The following is a 17,772-nucleotide window of genomic DNA, read 5'->3' as shown; positions in this document are numbered from 1 at the left end:
GGGCTTTTCAGCCAGGCTGGAACCTTCCCCTGTTTTCCTCTGCAGCACACAGTGCAGGCAGCAGAAAAAGGCACGTCTATTTTCTAACAATAAAACTGGTATTTATATCTGAGGAAATGGTGCTTTTGATTTATTTATATATTTTTGTTGTTGTTGTTGCTGCATCAGCCACGCTTTTCTATCTGTTGGTGAGGTGAGTGTGTGTGTGAGAGAGAGAGAGTCTGATAGGGAGAGCTGTTTTTAGGAATACCAGACAAAGACAAAGAGGGAAGCTGGATCCAGGCTGCATCCGTCTCGGGACAGGAGAGGCACCCAGCGGTAGCCTGGAGGAGGAGAAGGAAGGGAGGGGGCCTTGAAAGGAAACGTATGTATAGCTGCTAAATACATGAGCATCATGGATACATCGGAGTATTTCCATAAAAACTTAAGCACAGAGCAGAAACCAACCTTCAAGTAATGCTGACATGGTGACTGAAGGGAAATATAATAATTGGTCCTACAATGTCACCTCATGTAATTTATCTCTCCATTTGACTCCCCACCCCCACTCACTGTCACTCTGTCTACTGCTGTGGCTCACCTTTCTTCATGCTGGTGAAGGGCAGAGTGTACTGAGCAACAAACTCGCTGCTGAGGAGGCCGGTCTGGTCTCGGACACAGAAGCGGATGAGGCACAGCTCCGGGACGCTGATGTTAAAGTTCATGTCAGCATCCCAGTGAGGACTCAGAGCTGGAAAGGTAATCACAGTTTACCGGTTCAATAAGAAATGATTTGATTTGGGTTTAGTGTCTTGTTAAGCTTGTTTCTGCTGGCCAAAACATATTATTGAAAGTTTGAAATATTGCGCAAAGTTAAATGATTATAAAGCCCAAACTGCTGACACAAGCTAAAGACAAGCCCTTCTGAAAAAGCTTGTTTTAAGAGGTGATATTCAAAATGTCGTTCAACAGTCACAGTGCTCCGAAGCCAAGGGACCTTTGACAGGAGAGGACATGGAGAAGAAGAGGAGCTACATGTACCATCCCCAGAGTAAGAGACCCACTGGTTCTGCTGTAAAAGACTTATTCATTTATTCATCTTATTGATGAACAAGGTCAAAAGTCCACAGTCTAGCTAATGGCTAGAAGGCTGTGCTTTGGTGCTTAGAGCCAAAAGCAAACATGAGCGTGCTGGCATGCTCGCAGAGACAAAGGCTCATGTTGAATAAGAGCAAAATTAGCAGCTAACCAAAGGTACAGTTAACAGGAATATTGTTTGTTTTGCAAGAATTTAAATTTAAATTGAAACCAGTTGGTGTGAGGAAAAGTCAGAAAGTCAGGAAATGAAGTTATATCAAGCTGTCCTTTATATTAACAACATTTCCTGACCATCCATCTAACAGCTGAAAAATAAGCAGTTATCATATATCTCTGTCATGGTAACGAAAAATGACATGGGTTATTTGCGTCCAGTGTTCAGGAGAGAGCGCGACATGACCAATGAGTCATCTCTGCTGCCATTCATAGCCCATTTCTGATTCAAAGTTCTTCTGTTCTCTCGACACTTTCTTTAATCCACATGCATTTATATTCACCAGTGACCTCATCCATTTCATAGTGTGAAATGATTGTATGATTTATGCTCATGCATAAGCACTCTGCATCCTCCAGGAGACTTTACTATCTACCCCACCCCCCATTTGTCTCATTTAAGCAGCAGCAACACGGTGTTGTGTCGCTTAATGCCATGTTTTGGTCTTTAGTTCATTTTCTTGTTGCCATTTTTGAAAATGCAGGTTCAAATCAAAGGAAACAAGCTGCATGTTCAGGGCTGAGCACCACGTGAAATATGAAAGGTCTGTCAGAAAACTTGACAGCTGAGGGCTTAATTTACTCACTTGAAAGTCAGATGATGGCTACAGGCTGTAAATGTAAGTCCTAAAAATCATTTTTATAGTCATCATTAGAAATAAATAAAGAAGCCCTGGTCGTTATGAATGTTGGTGATGACTATGTTTCTTCTGAACATGAAAAATCTGTATGTATGAGGGTCCATCTGGTGCTTTAAATCACTGCAGCCCCTCACTAAGGGTGCAGCGACTGCTCCATGTTTCCAGTCATAGCAATAGTGCATGTCAGTCTTCTCTTCAAAGGAAAAACGCTTATACGTGTTGAAGAAACCCATCAGCATATTTTTCTTCAGAAGTCAGACATCAGTTTACTGGGGAATATATTTAAGGGAAGTAAAAGAAAACACCACAAAATGCTGCTGTCATAGAAAACTACCTACAATCCAGTTTAGGTGGTTTCCACTCTATGGTCTAATTCAGCGGTACTCAATAGGCGGCCCGCGGGCCGCATCCGGCCCGCCGAACCTTCCAATCAGGCCCACGACTGAGTTCTACTAGTTTACATATTACTGTATACTGTATTTCTCGGGCTCCGTGCGCCTGTAAGTCAAAGCGCTGGGACATGGAAACACGCGCGTAGCGTTTGTGTGCCTGTGAGGCGCTGCACTGGGATACAGAAACGCTGACGAACCCAAATCATCATGCGCGAGTGTTCGGGGAGCGGGCTGGACTGCAGGGTTTTCCCTGCCTGTCTGCAAAGGCCGTGGCCCGTGGGTGATTTTCACCGCCGTCTTGGTTCAACTGTGTGTGCATCATGCATGGGGGCCGTTCAGATGAAGCGTCTTTTGCGCGCGCTCAAACCCATTCAATGTAGCCGCGCGTCATGCACGCTCACAACTCAAAAGCCGTAGCCGCGCACATTTGATGAGACGCAATTGTTTTTTCGTGCACGTCAGCGGTGCACAGCTGCACGACCTGCTTCTCCCCCGCTGTTGTACCCCGGTTCCTTCGGCCTGTGTCTCTCCTACTGTTTCCCACTGAGCTCTGCCTCGTTTGAAAGGTGAAGGAAGCCTGTGTGTGGAAAGACGTCGCCTCCGAGATGTAGAATGTGTATTATAGAAGAGAAACACACATTTCAGGACCAATGACTTGTATCCTCAGAACAGAGTCAGACATGTCCTGTGATGGTCAGCCTCCTTTCATATTTAAACTGAAAATCACAGGGCATGTCTGAGGATACAAGTCAGCAGTGTAAAGCTCCAGCATGATATGGAAATTATGATATGATAATGTCAAGATTTTTCATATCATACAAAACACCATTAAGTGTATAAATAAAAATGATGTGCTTACAAGTAAAATAAAAATATTTAAATTATTAGACGAAAAAGGTGAATTTAATTTCAATCTAGGCCTATTTGAATGTGTGGCCCCCAAGGTGTCTGTTAAGAAAAATTCTGGCCCTTCGACAAATGTATTTGAGTACCCCTGGTCTAATTTGTCCTATGATGTGCTTGTACTTTTTATGTTTTCTGATCTAAGAGGTCAAGTTCTTAGTCATGACATGAGTCTGTGAGGGTGTCAATCCCATGACTTCCCCTTTAGTGCCACTATGTGGTTGACATTTGTGGTTTTAAATGAAGCGTCTCAAAAACTTTTGAATTGGATTCCTCTGAAATTTGGTTGATATTTATTTCCCCCTCAGGACCAACTTTGTATCTCGCTTCATCATCAGGTCAGTATTTTAATTTGTGTCACACTTTGCTTTCTCTTGATACAGCTCCACAGAGCAGCGTGAGTGGCTATCGTCATAATAATATCAGACATAGCTCACAGCTCCTGACTTAAATGTGACAAAGACCATCTTAGATTGGAAGTTAAGCCAGGTCTGATGAAGTAGACATGACCCAGTCGAGCTGTCTGAGATGCTCCAACATAACTGTGCAGTACTTACAGTTGTTTTTGACGGTATTTGTGCTTTTTCTGCGGGAGTCTGATGAAATCCCATGAATCTCCACTCTGACGAAGGGGTCCAGAGCTTTGCCACTCCTAGGGACGGGTAGGTTGGACCCACTTATGACCTGAGGGTAATATTGAGAGTCACACAGGAGGAGGGAAACAGAGGAGTGGAGAGAAGAGGAGAGGAGTGTTGTAATTACACCAGTGTGGAGAGAGGCAGGCTTATCTGCAGTCCTCTCACATTGAGCCTCCCCTACCCTGGCCCTGATCAAAGACAAACCTGCTTGTACTTATCATGACATGCGCCGCTTGGCACTGATGGAGCTTTACAGTGTCTGGCCCGAAATTACAGTCCCTTTCCTCTCTAAAAGTCATGCAACCAAACACTCTGCATTATTCTCCTTCATAACAACAAGGGTCTGTATTTCTGAGTGCATAGATAGCTGTTTGGAGTCCTCAATTCATAAAGGTTTGAAAACAGACCATTGTTTATAGTTGACAGTTTTATGCTAAATAGTCTGATGAAAGCTCAAGGGGAAATATTGTTTTCCTGAGCAGATGAATAATTTAATCTTTAAAAAATTGAAAACCGACCCTACCTTAGTAACAACAGTGAATGCTACTCATGACTCTGATTGCCACTGAGTTGAAAGCTGAGGCAAGATTGCAGGGTTTTCCCTGAAGTGATCAAATAACACAGTGATGATTTGAATAAATAAAGTTTGGGTTTTTTCCCAGGGCATCCAAAAACAGAACACACCACATTTATATTTCATGCAGTGTGCTGAGGAGATCTACAGTTTGTGTGTACATACTCTATTAGAAGACAATGTCTGATGTGCTTTTAACTTGCAACAGTCTATACATTTCCATGAAGGGTTGTCTGATCAAGATTCCCCTCATCAGAGGTACAGCAGAGACATGAATTGTAGCAGACTTTAAAAAGCAAGTTACAATTGGCTGCATTTAGCGTGGTGAAGTCAGCTGAGGAAAATAAACCAAGATCAACGACAGGATCCAGCTGAAACGTATGAAGCCGTCAGTTTAGGCATCAAACAACTTTGCTGCCATTTGCTCAGCTTTTGCAATTTGAGTTTTCTGACACCATCCAATACAATGGATAGACGTGGAAATCATAACAACAATATCCCTGTTGGTCTGGATACTCAGGCCATGTTGCACCTTGACAAACAAAAAAAAGAAAAAAAAACTATGAGGCTGTAGCACTCCGCATGCTTCTAGTTGTCTGAGAGGGATTCAATTTCAACTTGGATGACACCTAGCTCTTGTAGTCGTCTCCCTCCTCTGCAGTGAGTCTGTGTGATTCCCATGTGATCCCAGGCAATTCCACAATTGTCTTTGCTGTACAAAGCCCCAGATATCTCTGACTCCCACCACTCTGTTCTACACACGAGCAAATCTCTGTAATTGGACTCATGTGTTGACTGTAGAGCTTATACAAACACTATAAAGATGACTACTGACTTTGACTCTCCTATGACTTAGATACTGTACCTTTAAGTTCTGCCATTACTGTGCCCCAAGATGCTTAAAATAATGGAAAAGGGATGATTTATTAATTGGACCCAGGGTCTAATTGCATTAGAGCCCCCTCCTGCTCCTCTCCCTTTACTTTCTGAGGGAGATAATCTAATTAAACGCAGACACTCTCAGGGAGCTTTACATCATAGTTGGTTCGCAGCATCCGGCATTTATCTGGAGGCAAAGAGTGAGAGGAGCTTCACCGCACAATGCCCTAGATTGTGAAGCATAGACACATGCATACATGCACACAAGAGCACACACCCAGACAGAGTCCTCTAACATTACACCTAAAACCATAAATCCACCCAGAGTTGATTATTCAGCGTCCGGGGCTCCGTAGCTGTACCTTGAGCAGCAGGTGTGTGGGACTGAACCTGTGCTGGCTACATCCAGGATCAAAGCTGCTCGGACTGGACATGAGCACCGCCGGCTTCAGGACGTACCCACAGCCCCCGTTGTCCTGGAAACGGCCACCATTAAGGTCCATAGGCAATCCCAGAGACTGGTAATTGAGAGCCACTGCAAAACACCAGAGTTGGGACAGCAGAGTTAAAACAATGAAAACCAGGAACCACAGAGCAATGGCAAAAAACATTGAACAAAATTGAGAACGCCTGAAGCTTGTTAAAATAAAATGAGCTGCATGAGATGATCTCTCTGTATACCTTCCATTTTCTAAAAACAATTTACAGAACACATTCACACTCACCAAATGTGCAAGGAGTACAGTGTGTGTGGTGTGATTTTTCTGCAGTGCAAAGCTCACTCTGCGTTGGCATGTGTGCTGTGTAGCTGAACTGCATTCATAGCTTTTAATTATGGTGTAATAACATTTTTTTTTTATATTCAATTTTGTCCAAACAGATAGATGCTGCAATACAACCTTTCATATTCTCCTCATGTGTTTCTCAGGGGCACAGTGAATCTGCTCATCTAACTGTAACTGATCCATCAAGGCTGCTGCTTTGTACCACAGTCTCCTGCAACTGTGAGAAGTGCCGATCACCATCTGCACAGCTGCCACCACAGCACGTACACAGTCTGCTCAGCGATCAGAGCGGCTCCACGTCAGAGTCGGTGGCTGGCTGGCTGAGTGATGGTGGCGGATGAAGAGGACGTGTAAGACAGGCAGAGTGACAAGAGCTGGCCCAGACAGCGCCACACAGAGCAAGGTAGCGACTTCTGCTCACGGGTGAATCACACATTTCCAGGGAGTTTGAGGACATCATGTTTATGTATGACTGCTGAAGCATAGCTCACATTTGTCTTGGTCATTGCTGATGCAATGCAGGTGTGTGATATGGAGTTAACTGTGTGGGAAAAAAACTAAGCTGTGACCCATACAAGGATGTAGTTTAAAGATGGAAAAAAAAAAAGCACTTTTAGGCGGGTACAAATCGATTTAGAAAAGTTGTGATAAGGACCAGGAGAGGACTTGCTCCAGGGAAAACACAGATGAGGTGGTCAGGCCGTGGACTGGAATGAAATGTTCTTTTCTCTGCTAATCGACAGGACGTTTGGTCAGGTCCTTCCCTTTGAAGTTTGACAATACAAGTTTCCAGACTGCTCTGTCTCAAAACCTGTAATGGGTTGTGTACACTGAGAACATTTTGATTCCTGTTGAAATTGATTGAACACAAATCCAAAAAGAAAAATACTACAAACAAAGTTTACAAAATTAGATGGGAAACTTTTAGACTAGCTCGTTATTAGGAGAAAGCATTGGAGATAAGAAAACAAGATATCTAACTTGTTTATTATACAAATCATTTAACATGTTTTCTTTCATTTTCTTCTTGTATGGATATTTGTTACACATTATTTTATAGCTTTATTTAGCATATGCATAAAAAAAATACTATACTTCTTTAATTCTGACCACGGTGCGTCTCCCTCCTTCTTCATGGCTGTAAGAGCCAGGCTGTGACAATATTTATAACCAATTAAGACATTTTGTAACTTTTCCCTCCTCCCATTTTTCACCATTTAAATTACATATACACACATATACCCAAAACATAATGGGTTAATTTATTTTTGGTGCATTTACTGAGCATTTCTGTGACTCTGACCATCCTCCATAACTGTATATCAGGTAACATTGCCACCTGTAAACTTGTAAAGACGTGGTACTCAGTAGTGTTTGCTAAGTTATAAAATTCATTTTAAATTCCTGAATGAATGTGTGTACATAATATAAACGCATGAGTGTGTGTATGAAATGTAATCTATATCTTATCTTTACTTGCAGACTGCGTTATGTGGTGTCTGACTCACCGAGCTGGGAACCAACATTCCAAAATTCCTGAGGGTTGTAATTGGATGAAGACGTCCTGGAGCCTGCTGGGTAGATTCTGCTGAGGAACTTCTGGTTATGGCGAACAAAGTCTGCACCTGAGATGGTCAACACACAGATGAGGAAGTTAGTGATTTAAACTTCACAGGTTTTATTTACATGACTGCAGCAGCGACAAGGTGAAACATAATATATAGTTATAGAATAGCATTGTTACAGGATTGTAATTTTCCAATTAGTCAATGTAGATTCCTAACAGCACAGATATGATTCTTTGCTTTCTGCTTTCTTGACTACATTGAGTTGCTTTTATCTAGCGCATTAACATAATCTTGAAAAAGAAAATTAGTTTTCAGTTTAGTGTGAAGTGGATTTTTTTTCATGAATAATTTCCCTCATTCTGGATTGACTAGAAAAAAACTTTGCACGCAGCCACAGCCTGTGATCGCACCATAGCTGTGTCATTTGCCTGTGGGGAGTGACAATGACAAGACACTACAAGGTTTTTTTTTTTTTTTACGGCTTCACAGTCAGTGAAGCTGTTCATGGTGCCTGGCAGCCAAGCCAGCCAGCCAGCTCATAACATTTCTATGTGTCTGGAAAGTGTAATTTCTCCTCAGCAGATACAGATTTCATTTCTCGACATCACTCTGTTTCTCCAATATAATGCTGCACAGTAGCATGATGACAGTTTAAGTGATTATCAGTTGATTCAACCCTCTGTGGGCTCTTTTCACTCCCTGAACGCATCTTTGGGTTTGTGCTGTTGTGCTTTATTCCCTAACAAGCAATCCTCTATGCCGCATATGTCATGTTTAATACACTTTTTGCTATTAAAGAGGTTTACAGCCTTGGGTATAATTGCATTTTTTTTTATCTAAAGATGATCTACAGGGACCACCTCTTTGAGCTCAACAAATCTATAAATCATGCAGATCTTCTTGGCTCATCACAATTATATTTAATATGTAATGTAATATGTGCAATTAATTATATACAGTACTTTTACTATTTCATAATCCAGCTTCTATTGGCTTCACTTCTCTCATGATTTCAAATCAATAAATGAAATTTTACCTGAGGCTTTTGCTAGCTTGCGAGCTTTCTTCTCTGCCATAGACGTGTTCTCATAGTGGTTCTGATTATCCTTCGAGTGGGAGAAGCTGACGAACTTGACAGACCTGGTGTATATGACCAGGTCGGATAAAGCCTCGGCCACCACCACCTTCTTCTTCTTCTTCTTCTTCTACTCGTTACATTGTAAGAGGAGAGGAAGACAAACCGAAGAGAAGCAGCTTTATCTCCTTGTTCTCATTTAAAATGCGCTTCAGACTGTTCTTGCCCTGACTTACTTCCTTCTTTGAGCCTGCCTTGCTGGGAGACCAGAACTTCGCTTTGGTTTGAAGGTCCTCCTCATCCTCATCCTCCTCCTCATCTTCCTCACCCTCGTCTACACTCTCCTCTGTCCCTGAAGCCTCCTCTGCCTTCACCTGAGGCTTCAGCTTTTTATTCTTGATGAGGATTTTATACTTCAAGTCCTGGCATCCCCACAAATATACATCATGTTATGTATCAGTGTATGACCGAATGCACCGAACCCATTAATCCACTTAACTGAAATGTCAGTTCAGTAAACTCTGAACTGTCGCTGTATCTGCATCCTTAAACTTAGGATTCCAACTTCAAAACGCTCCATCTGCACAAACTACCCTCTCTATGATTTGTCACAAAGAGCCTATTCCTCAGTAGACACATCAACATCACACAGCCAGGTATCATAAAGAATCAGAGAGCAGCAGGTGAGCCAAATCACTGAAACACACATCTGCTGCTACATCTCACCAGCCCAGCTCCAGATCTGTCAGAACTCCACAGATCTGTCTGTGCAGATGAGCTGTGATACGCTAAAGGAAAAAAAAAAACATGATAGTCTCGAATTTGGAAGTAGCTCTGTGGGGAGTCACACGACAGGACGTCACGCAGTCGGTGCCAAACGTACTGTACTGTATGCACAGGAAAAAATATGCAAAAAAAATTACAGATCTGCCACCATTAAAAACCTGTAAAAGCCCATGTCATATGAAAATTACAAGCTTCAGTGCTTCCTTTGGCACAGAACTCTCTCATTTTACTCTGCCTTTACACAAAATTGTACAGTCTGGGGAGCTAGAGTAGAGGCTTTGCTTCTATCGATGTAATTTAGATATCATATGAGGTCCTTGTGGAGAATTTGGCCTCATGTTGATAATAAAAAAAATAAGTAAAGTAATAACTTGTAAACAAACTAAGGACTATTCTAAACCCATAATAACACTAAGAATAAATAGAGGGAAGACAGTTAGGTTTTTCATCCTTCCTGTGGTTTTGACAACTCGGTGAACACACTTCCAACCTCTGCTCCAACTGGTTAGAGGGGGTTATAAAGTAATAAAGAACTCTGGGCTTTCCATATTGGTTCCGCTTTCATAATTGGATGGCAACTTGGGTATGAAGTGGCATGGATGTGACACATGAACATTGATTCAGTGAGTTGCTCGGGGTTAATAGTGAAGATTAAACCATTACCGCTGAGGCTCCTACATGAGCCCACTCTTCCTGAGTCACAGAGATAAAAAAAAAGAGAAGATATGGGCGATATGGGGGAAAAAATAATCTTATATGCACACTCAGGATAAAACATAACTCCTCTTATTTTGCAGTAAATTCCAAAGCAGTAGAACTCAGAGGCAGCAAAGAAACTCCAGCGAGGAGACAGCACGCATTGATCCACACAGACAGAAAAACCCTTCATCCTCCTTGTCATATTCAATAGACTGGAGTGACTGTGTCTGCATCTTTCAGGCCGGCTGCTCGGTCATGGGTTGATGTACTGTAGATGTTTTCAGTGGAGAACCAGAGCAGGTTCATTCTAATTGAACAATCAGGTCAAGTGCCTCAGCATGTTTGAAATGACGGACACTTCTCAAGATCAACTACATCACGTTGGATTTTGTGAATCTAATGATTAAAGATTAAAGAGCCTTGCCGACGTCCATCTACCCCAACGTCCCAGTGGGAGAGACGGGCAAAGGAAGCCTCAGAAAGAGACTAATGAGGCCCACCGTGGCAACCAAAAGGTCTCATTTTCTCTGTGTTTTGCTGTGCTGTGACAGACGATGAGGATTAATACATATAAACACCACCCTGCCTGAACCCCCTGATCCGACATGAAACACAGATTTTGCCTCTGATCTACCATTCAGATAGCCAAGCTCTCCCTTCTGATTCTTACATTTGGGCTTGGGAGGTGCCCAGCGGTTGGGTGATCCAAAGGTGCTCTCAGCAGCCTGTCCCCCAGAGTAGAGATAAGATAGTGGGCCATTACCTCCTGCTGCTCCCGGGAACAATGGTTTTCCAATGACAGGATCACTGGGTAAGCAGACACCTGTCAAGAAACCACCCCACCAGAAAAAAAAAGTCAGAGTTCAACCCTTATTTCCAACAATTAGAATCAACCTTGATGTTTGCTTCTGAGGACACACACACACACACGCACACACACGCACAACCACGCACACACACACATATATATCACAGAGAATGGCCCTGAATCAAAGACAACTTGCAAGCAAAGCATTACGATCAGAGATGCTAGGAGATTAATTAGAACAAGTGCAGCTCAGTGGGGTCTTCCTCAGCCCAGAGAGGCAGGGTTGGACACTGAGATTGATGCCTGAGGCACCACTCTAGGAAATATATGTCATGTAACATAATATATTCTGTTACCTCAAAGGCATGCTGTGCTACAGTGGTGATGACATCCTTAAAGAATATCTTTGTGGTCAGGGTGTAGCCATGGTAGACGACAGGCTCCATATCTGGCCCATCCCAGCAGTCAATCTCCAGACAGCGACAGCCTTTCCTCAGAGCACTGTGCCAAACACACACCCACACATCCGTACATACATGCAGAGACACATGCACACTCACTTAGCTGTGGCAAGCCTATGATATGCACTTATGATGGAAATTAAAAGTGAAGAGTTGAGGCACAAAGTGAGGCATTTGGCTTCTCCACACAATACCTATTAAAGCTTTCTGGCAAATTAAGCCATCATTATAACATGTTGCATTAATAACAAACAATAATCTATGATAAATATTAAAATCATATCATCTATTCCAACAGTGTCTTCTGCCTGAGTTGTCTGGATCCTTTCCCAATTTGACAAGAGAAAGTGTTGCTCTTACATTTCCATTTCTGTGTTTTCTTCACACAAAAAATAAAATATGTGATTTATCGAATCCAATCCATATTTGGATATGGAGCACATTTAAAAACAACCACATTCACCAAAGTGCTTTACAACAGAGGTAAAATGAATAAATAAAATCAACAAGTTTATATTGAACAGAATATATCCAGGCTTTACAAGATATTGCTTTCTGTTGGCAGTGGACAAAAACGATTTGCCTCCGCAGCAGAGGTGGGGCAAATTATGACTATACAATTGTATGTCATCTTGTAACTTTGATGCAAAGAATCTCCCTTTTACTCCAAACATCTTGACTGTGAAATAGTTATGTTTTATATGAATTCTGCCTTTTCTACCAGTTTATTGCTGTTTTAAATTCAAATTAGGGCACACACACATCTATGGATGTTGTTCAGTACTGTAGTCTTTCATCTCAGTTGTGTTTTTCTCTGGAATCACAAAAATGTCATGATGATTGTCTCATTCTAAATTGTGTATTACACAGTATAACTGCTGTGTGCCTCTGATACTGTGAGCAAAGAATAGGCATATATCATGTTGTGATTGCATGCTGCAATTCAGAGAATGAATGCCTTTAGGATCCAGGCTCACTTTTATCTATTTTAAAATATTTTTAAAATAATTTTTGTTTTGGCTGTTTAGGTTTTATTTTTATTTATAAAGAAAATCAAGATCAACATTAAGGAAATTGTTTTTTTCTTTTTTTGATTTCCATATCTCAGTGCACACAGTGTGGAGCTAGAGGTAGAAACTACTGGTTAACCTTGTTTAGCTTTTAGACTGAAGACTTACGGACATAGTTAGCTGTCTCTGTGTCTTGTATGTCCAGTTACTACATACACAAACAGAATGTAAAAATTTGTAAAAAGACATGGTTTATTCTTTGTCTCAGTTACCTGAGACCTCACATGTGGTTGCAGGATATGCTGCGGTCATGCCTGCACAGAGACTTCAGTGTCAGATAACATGCACAATAACCAGATCTGCTGCACATAGGTGGTGCTGGTGGGTGTATGTTACTTTAGTGTAGGTGATGGAAACTGGGCTGATGTGAAAAATAAAGAAAAAAACTTACATGAGCAAAACAGGGAGTGGAGAGAAACAGCAGTAATAGCAAAGCTGAAACAGAAAACAGCTCAGGCAAAGTCCACCTGCAGCTAATCTACAATTGATATATTGGTAATTTGGCCCAATAAACATGCACAAACTGTCCCGTTGTCAAAATTCAAAGCACTTTTTGCCTGACAAAGTCAGCAACACTGCAGACTACAGTATAAACACTCCACCCCACACCCATTAAATTTGAAAGAGCAACCACCACTGGGGAAACTCAACCACATGGCAACAACAACCACTGGAAATTTGATCACTAAACTTAAACTATCATCACTCAGTCAATCACTCACAGACTTTCACAATTATATGTTTCGCCCCACTGTTGGGATCCAGCTTAGGGAGAAAATAAACATAATCAATAAGACTGTACTTAAATTATACTGTCATTTTTCTTCCATGTTTTTTAACAAAAACAAATTAGGTGATTTTTTAATGTGAGCTTGAGGGATTCTTAAAAGTCGCCTCCTGCCACTTGATTGTCCTCTCAAGATGACTCTTTCATTATCTAAGTAAACCAGAACTTCCAGGCCGTTGGGTTGGAGCGCTCCACTCTACCAGCCGGCCAGGACGCTCAGCATTTTCACAGGGACCATAAATACAGCATTTCTGCTGCCATCAGCCCCTTTTGTAATCACCTCCATTGTCCCATAAAGGGACCACAGCAATTTCACTGTCTGCCTCAGCACATGAGTGGGTCAATGAAATGGGAGGAGAAGACACACTATCCAGATAACACACATGTAGGTTTGAGGGAGAGATCTAAAAGATAATGGAGAGTTGAGGGGCATTTCTGTATCAGAGCTAAATCACTTTTAAATTGGAATTATCATTTGTTTTGACCTACATGTAGATTCATCAAATACCCAGAATACTGCAGAGCTGATGTTGGGTAATTTGCAAAAGTCCTTCACCTGCCTGTGCAATTTCACAGGTTACAGAGGTAACACATCCCCTATGAAGAGTCATGGAGGCAGTGTTCCTCAAGTGCTGCAATATGATAAAGACCTACTTTCTTACCAAACATAGGCATCCAGGTGACTTTTTCCTACGAGCTGATCTCCAGTCAGGTAGGTGTTGTGTGATGAGGAGATGAAGTAGCTGCTGAGAGGTTGATCCAAATCTTGGTAGACCGATGTGTGGGTCTGGTCAAACAGGCAGCAGTCCTTGGACTCCATGTACCTCAGGAATCCTTCAAATGTCATAGATCTGTTTTCTCTGACTGCAGGAAGAGAAAGGGGAACATCAGAGACAGTATCAGTTCCTTCACCATCTGCAAAGCACTTTTAAGCAGGAGCACTGTTCATGGTGTCACCATGCTAAAACTAGTAAAATAAGTAAAGATGCATTGTTTTGAGGTAAATGCAAACTTGTATAGGCTTGCGTACATTCACATGTTCAGTTGTTCACAATGACAATGCTATAGTGCTAATCTTTAACAGATAGTAGCATTACATCTATAAATTTGTCCAAGGGGTATCACGTCTTGTCAGCCGGGACTGGCTCACCAAGTCTGTGCCACACAAGCAAATGGAGTCAGTGCACAGCCAAATGTAAGTAGCCTAGCATTGGATAACTATTTAGCTTGTTTCGTAGACTCCAGTGCTATCTTACATTCATAGTCAGTGACTTAGATCGTGTCAGATCCCATGAACATTAATGTTCAAGCTAGCTTTAATTATAGTCAAGCTAATTTAGTTGCCTTGGTATCTCATTACAACACCGCTGCTTGCAGAGATCATTGACTGTATGGTAAGGATACATTTCAACATAAATAGTGTTTGTTTGCTTGTTTATAGGCTAACTGACTTGATGAGTTAACTTGATATGATCAGGGACGAACTGGCCATTGGGCAATGTGGGCAAATGCCACAGGCGGCTCCACCAGATAGATAAAGTGGAGCGGAGTGGCTGCGTTAATAGGCGGCTGCAAATTATGCCATGGACTAACACAAAACTAACTCTTAAAGCAGAAGTAAGTATTATATTTGTGTTAATATAAGTCTTAAATAGTTATATCTTCCGACAGCAATCACTTACATCGAGTGTTTGGTCTGAAACACGGGTCTGTCAGTCACTCTGCTCTGCTCTGAGCCGAGGAGAAAACATTTATCGTATCCTACAGTTTTTATCCAATGAGGAGAGAGAACGGCATGCAGGGCTGTGTGTGCAGCCAAGGAACGCCGTGAATGTGGTGACGTAGGGACGAGGACTGTTATGGTGCGTTCAAGGAAACTCGTATTTTTCCGACCGTGAAGTCGTACCAGTTCGATCTGGTACGAGTTCACCGGTCGGAAGTTACGAGTGGCCGTTATAGTGACTTTCACCGGTAAAACAGGTCGGAAAAACACGAGTGGGTTGCCTGGAACGCTAAGTCGTAAGTTGTGACTTGAAGCTGTAATTTACGATTTCAAAAGCCTGCCTGGAACGCAGCATTAGCGAAAACGACCGGACCACTTACTTCTGCTTTAACATGTTTCAACATTAAAACTTATTCTAAGGGGCGGAGAGGGGGGGTTACTGTAGGTTGTCTCACTCATCCAATCACGCACGCACACACGGCGGCTGTAGAAGCCACTCGCTGTCTCGTTGTATTTCAGAGAGGCACAGAGCTGCTCTGCCTCTCCTGCCCATACGATGTGTATCTGGCTATTTGCGCATGGGCAGTATGTTCCCCTAGACTTGTAGCCTACGCCAAGGAGGCTACGTTGCCTCATTGCGTAACTCCAGAAATTCTCTGGTACGTTTACGTTGCCTTCGTGAATTGTAAACAAACAGACGCCCCCTCGGATTTTGCGTCCAGCAGTTTAGCGGATATTTCAACTGCAGTGATGGATAACACTACCGGAGAGGCTCAACAACTTTTTTAACTGCATTTGAGGAATAAACAGCAGCTTTTACCTGACGGAAACCAACGCCTGAGCTAAGGTAGCTAACAGTTAGCAGGTTTTACCTACTTTCTCTCTCTCTCCCCCTCTCTTTCTTACACGCACACACACTCACACACAGGAGGTTGCCTGTCATATCTGTTGTAGGCTATACCTTGTAATAATAGCTTGTTGAGTACAGTTAACATTATTGTTGCTTCGGTTTGAGTGTGGATTAATCGTTTGTTGTGTAATGTGAGTGGTGGTCTAATATCGTGATCCTGTTGTTGATGAGTTGGATTTTAATAACAGCTGATCTGTGTAGGCTACTGTAGCCTAGATGGCATGGATTGTGATGAGAAGGTGTTGCACACATTTTAAGACTTATCTGTGCAACCTACAGTAACCCCCCCTCTCCGCCCCTTATCTGTGGACTTATCCCCCCCCCCCCCCCCCCCCCACCCCACCCCACCCCACCCATGACCTGAGAAGAGGCAATGTGGCCTCTCTCTGTCAAAATTGCCAGGGCCTCTTTTTGGTGCCAGTCCGCCACTGGATATGATGCTAATTGATTGATGATATTAAAATCCACATCTACTAACCCAAACCCTGAAGTAATTATTATGATAGCTACAATTTCCCTAATAATAAAAAAAAGTTCCCAATGGCTATGCTATTGCTTAAAGAAACACCCAGTAACTGAGCCCATAGCAGAAAAAGCAGCCAGCCAGTGTGGTCTGTAGCATTGAAATCAATTCCACTTAGGTGAGCTAGTTTTTGGGTCTCTGCATTGAGCATGCTGGCTCATTGTCATGGCTCGTTGGGATACTTGATGGAACTCATTGGAAGAATTTCTTTCACCTGCGCTCTTCCTGCTGTGACGGGTAAAATGTCTGCAGTGAAAAAGATCTATTATGTTGTCTGTGCATCTAATGGTAGGCTGAACCCAGAGATTACATCCTGGGGACCTGCTTACGTTCAGCAGTTTTGGATCAGAAATTGGATGAATTTGAAAGCTATGATGCATTTTAGAGAAAGGCAAAAACATTCACACCATAATCTTCAACTTGGTCTGCAGGTCAGATCCTTGACACCAAATATAAATCATGCACTTCCTCTATATTTAGGTAATTATATAAATCTGTTGTGTGCAACATAATGAAATACAAAAGGTGCTAGATGAACTTAAAACTGCCTCTCACAACCCATTCCTACGCAAAGACAATAACATATTAAAAAAGATGAGGTCTTTGGTTTTGCTACAGCATATTTAGCTGTTTTCTTGATGGTGCAAATTAACCCACAGTACAGTGGGCCATTAAAAAAACATCTGGTCTATGAGCCCACTGACGTGTCTGATTCCTCCATTTTCCTTCCTCGTCATTTAAACCACCCGCCTCTGGGCTTACAGAGCATCATTTTTGTCAGGCAGGCACCACTGGAGCGCAGACTTTAACTTCTGTTATAACTAAATTAAGATTATTATGTGACAAAGCCTTGGTTCTTAAATAATACAGCCATTTATAACCCATAGTAATGGACAGCAAACAGTCTGACAGGACACACTGTTCTGCCTTCACTCACCTGCGTCTTCAATCTCATATTTGTCAATCAGATTCTCAGCTGTCTCCACATTTGCAGTGAGTTCAGTCTGCTCCATGTGGAGGAACCTTAGGAGATCACAGGCAGGCAGCGTCCCCTGACCTGAGGTGTAGCACTGGTATAGATGCTGGATTTCAGCTCTCCTGGAGGAGGGGGCCTTGCTTTTCCTCATCTTGCCCTGCACACATTCATTACAGCCTCTCAATACCTTTTCAATGATCCTAGGAAGTTATTCCTTGGTTTTCTTTGTGAAACTTCCAACTTGTAAGAAGTTGTCAATTGCAATTCTGTGAAGATTTTGTGAC

General features: G+C 42.3%; 1 protein-coding gene across 1 annotated transcript; it reads right to left on the bottom strand.

Annotated features, from left to right (window-relative positions):
* Nucleotides 1-240: 240 nt before the first annotated feature.
* LOC310987008 (1-phosphatidylinositol 4,5-bisphosphate phosphodiesterase zeta-1-like) lies at nucleotides 241-17,639 on the bottom strand (the record flags this gene model as incomplete). The annotated part of the gene is made up of 11 exons (XM_083973146.1): nucleotides 241-323; nucleotides 581-730; nucleotides 3,784-3,910; nucleotides 5,680-5,852; nucleotides 7,611-7,727; nucleotides 8,707-8,866; nucleotides 8,982-9,167; nucleotides 10,901-11,053; nucleotides 11,395-11,539; nucleotides 14,019-14,220; nucleotides 17,450-17,639. The coding sequence occupies 11 exons, from the start codon at nucleotides 17,637-17,639 to the stop codon at nucleotides 241-243; spliced, it is 1,686 nt and encodes a 561-aa protein (XP_083829272.1).
* Nucleotides 17,640-17,772: the final 133 nt, after the last annotated feature.

The sequence above is a fragment of the Trachurus trachurus genome (assembly GCF_905171665.1).
Source record: "Trachurus trachurus genome assembly, chromosome: 6".
In the NCBI taxonomy this organism is placed as follows: domain Eukaryota; kingdom Metazoa; phylum Chordata; class Actinopteri; order Carangiformes; family Carangidae; genus Trachurus; species Trachurus trachurus.
The sequence above is the reverse complement of the archived record's forward strand: the minus strand, read 5'-3'. Positions and strand labels throughout refer to the sequence as shown.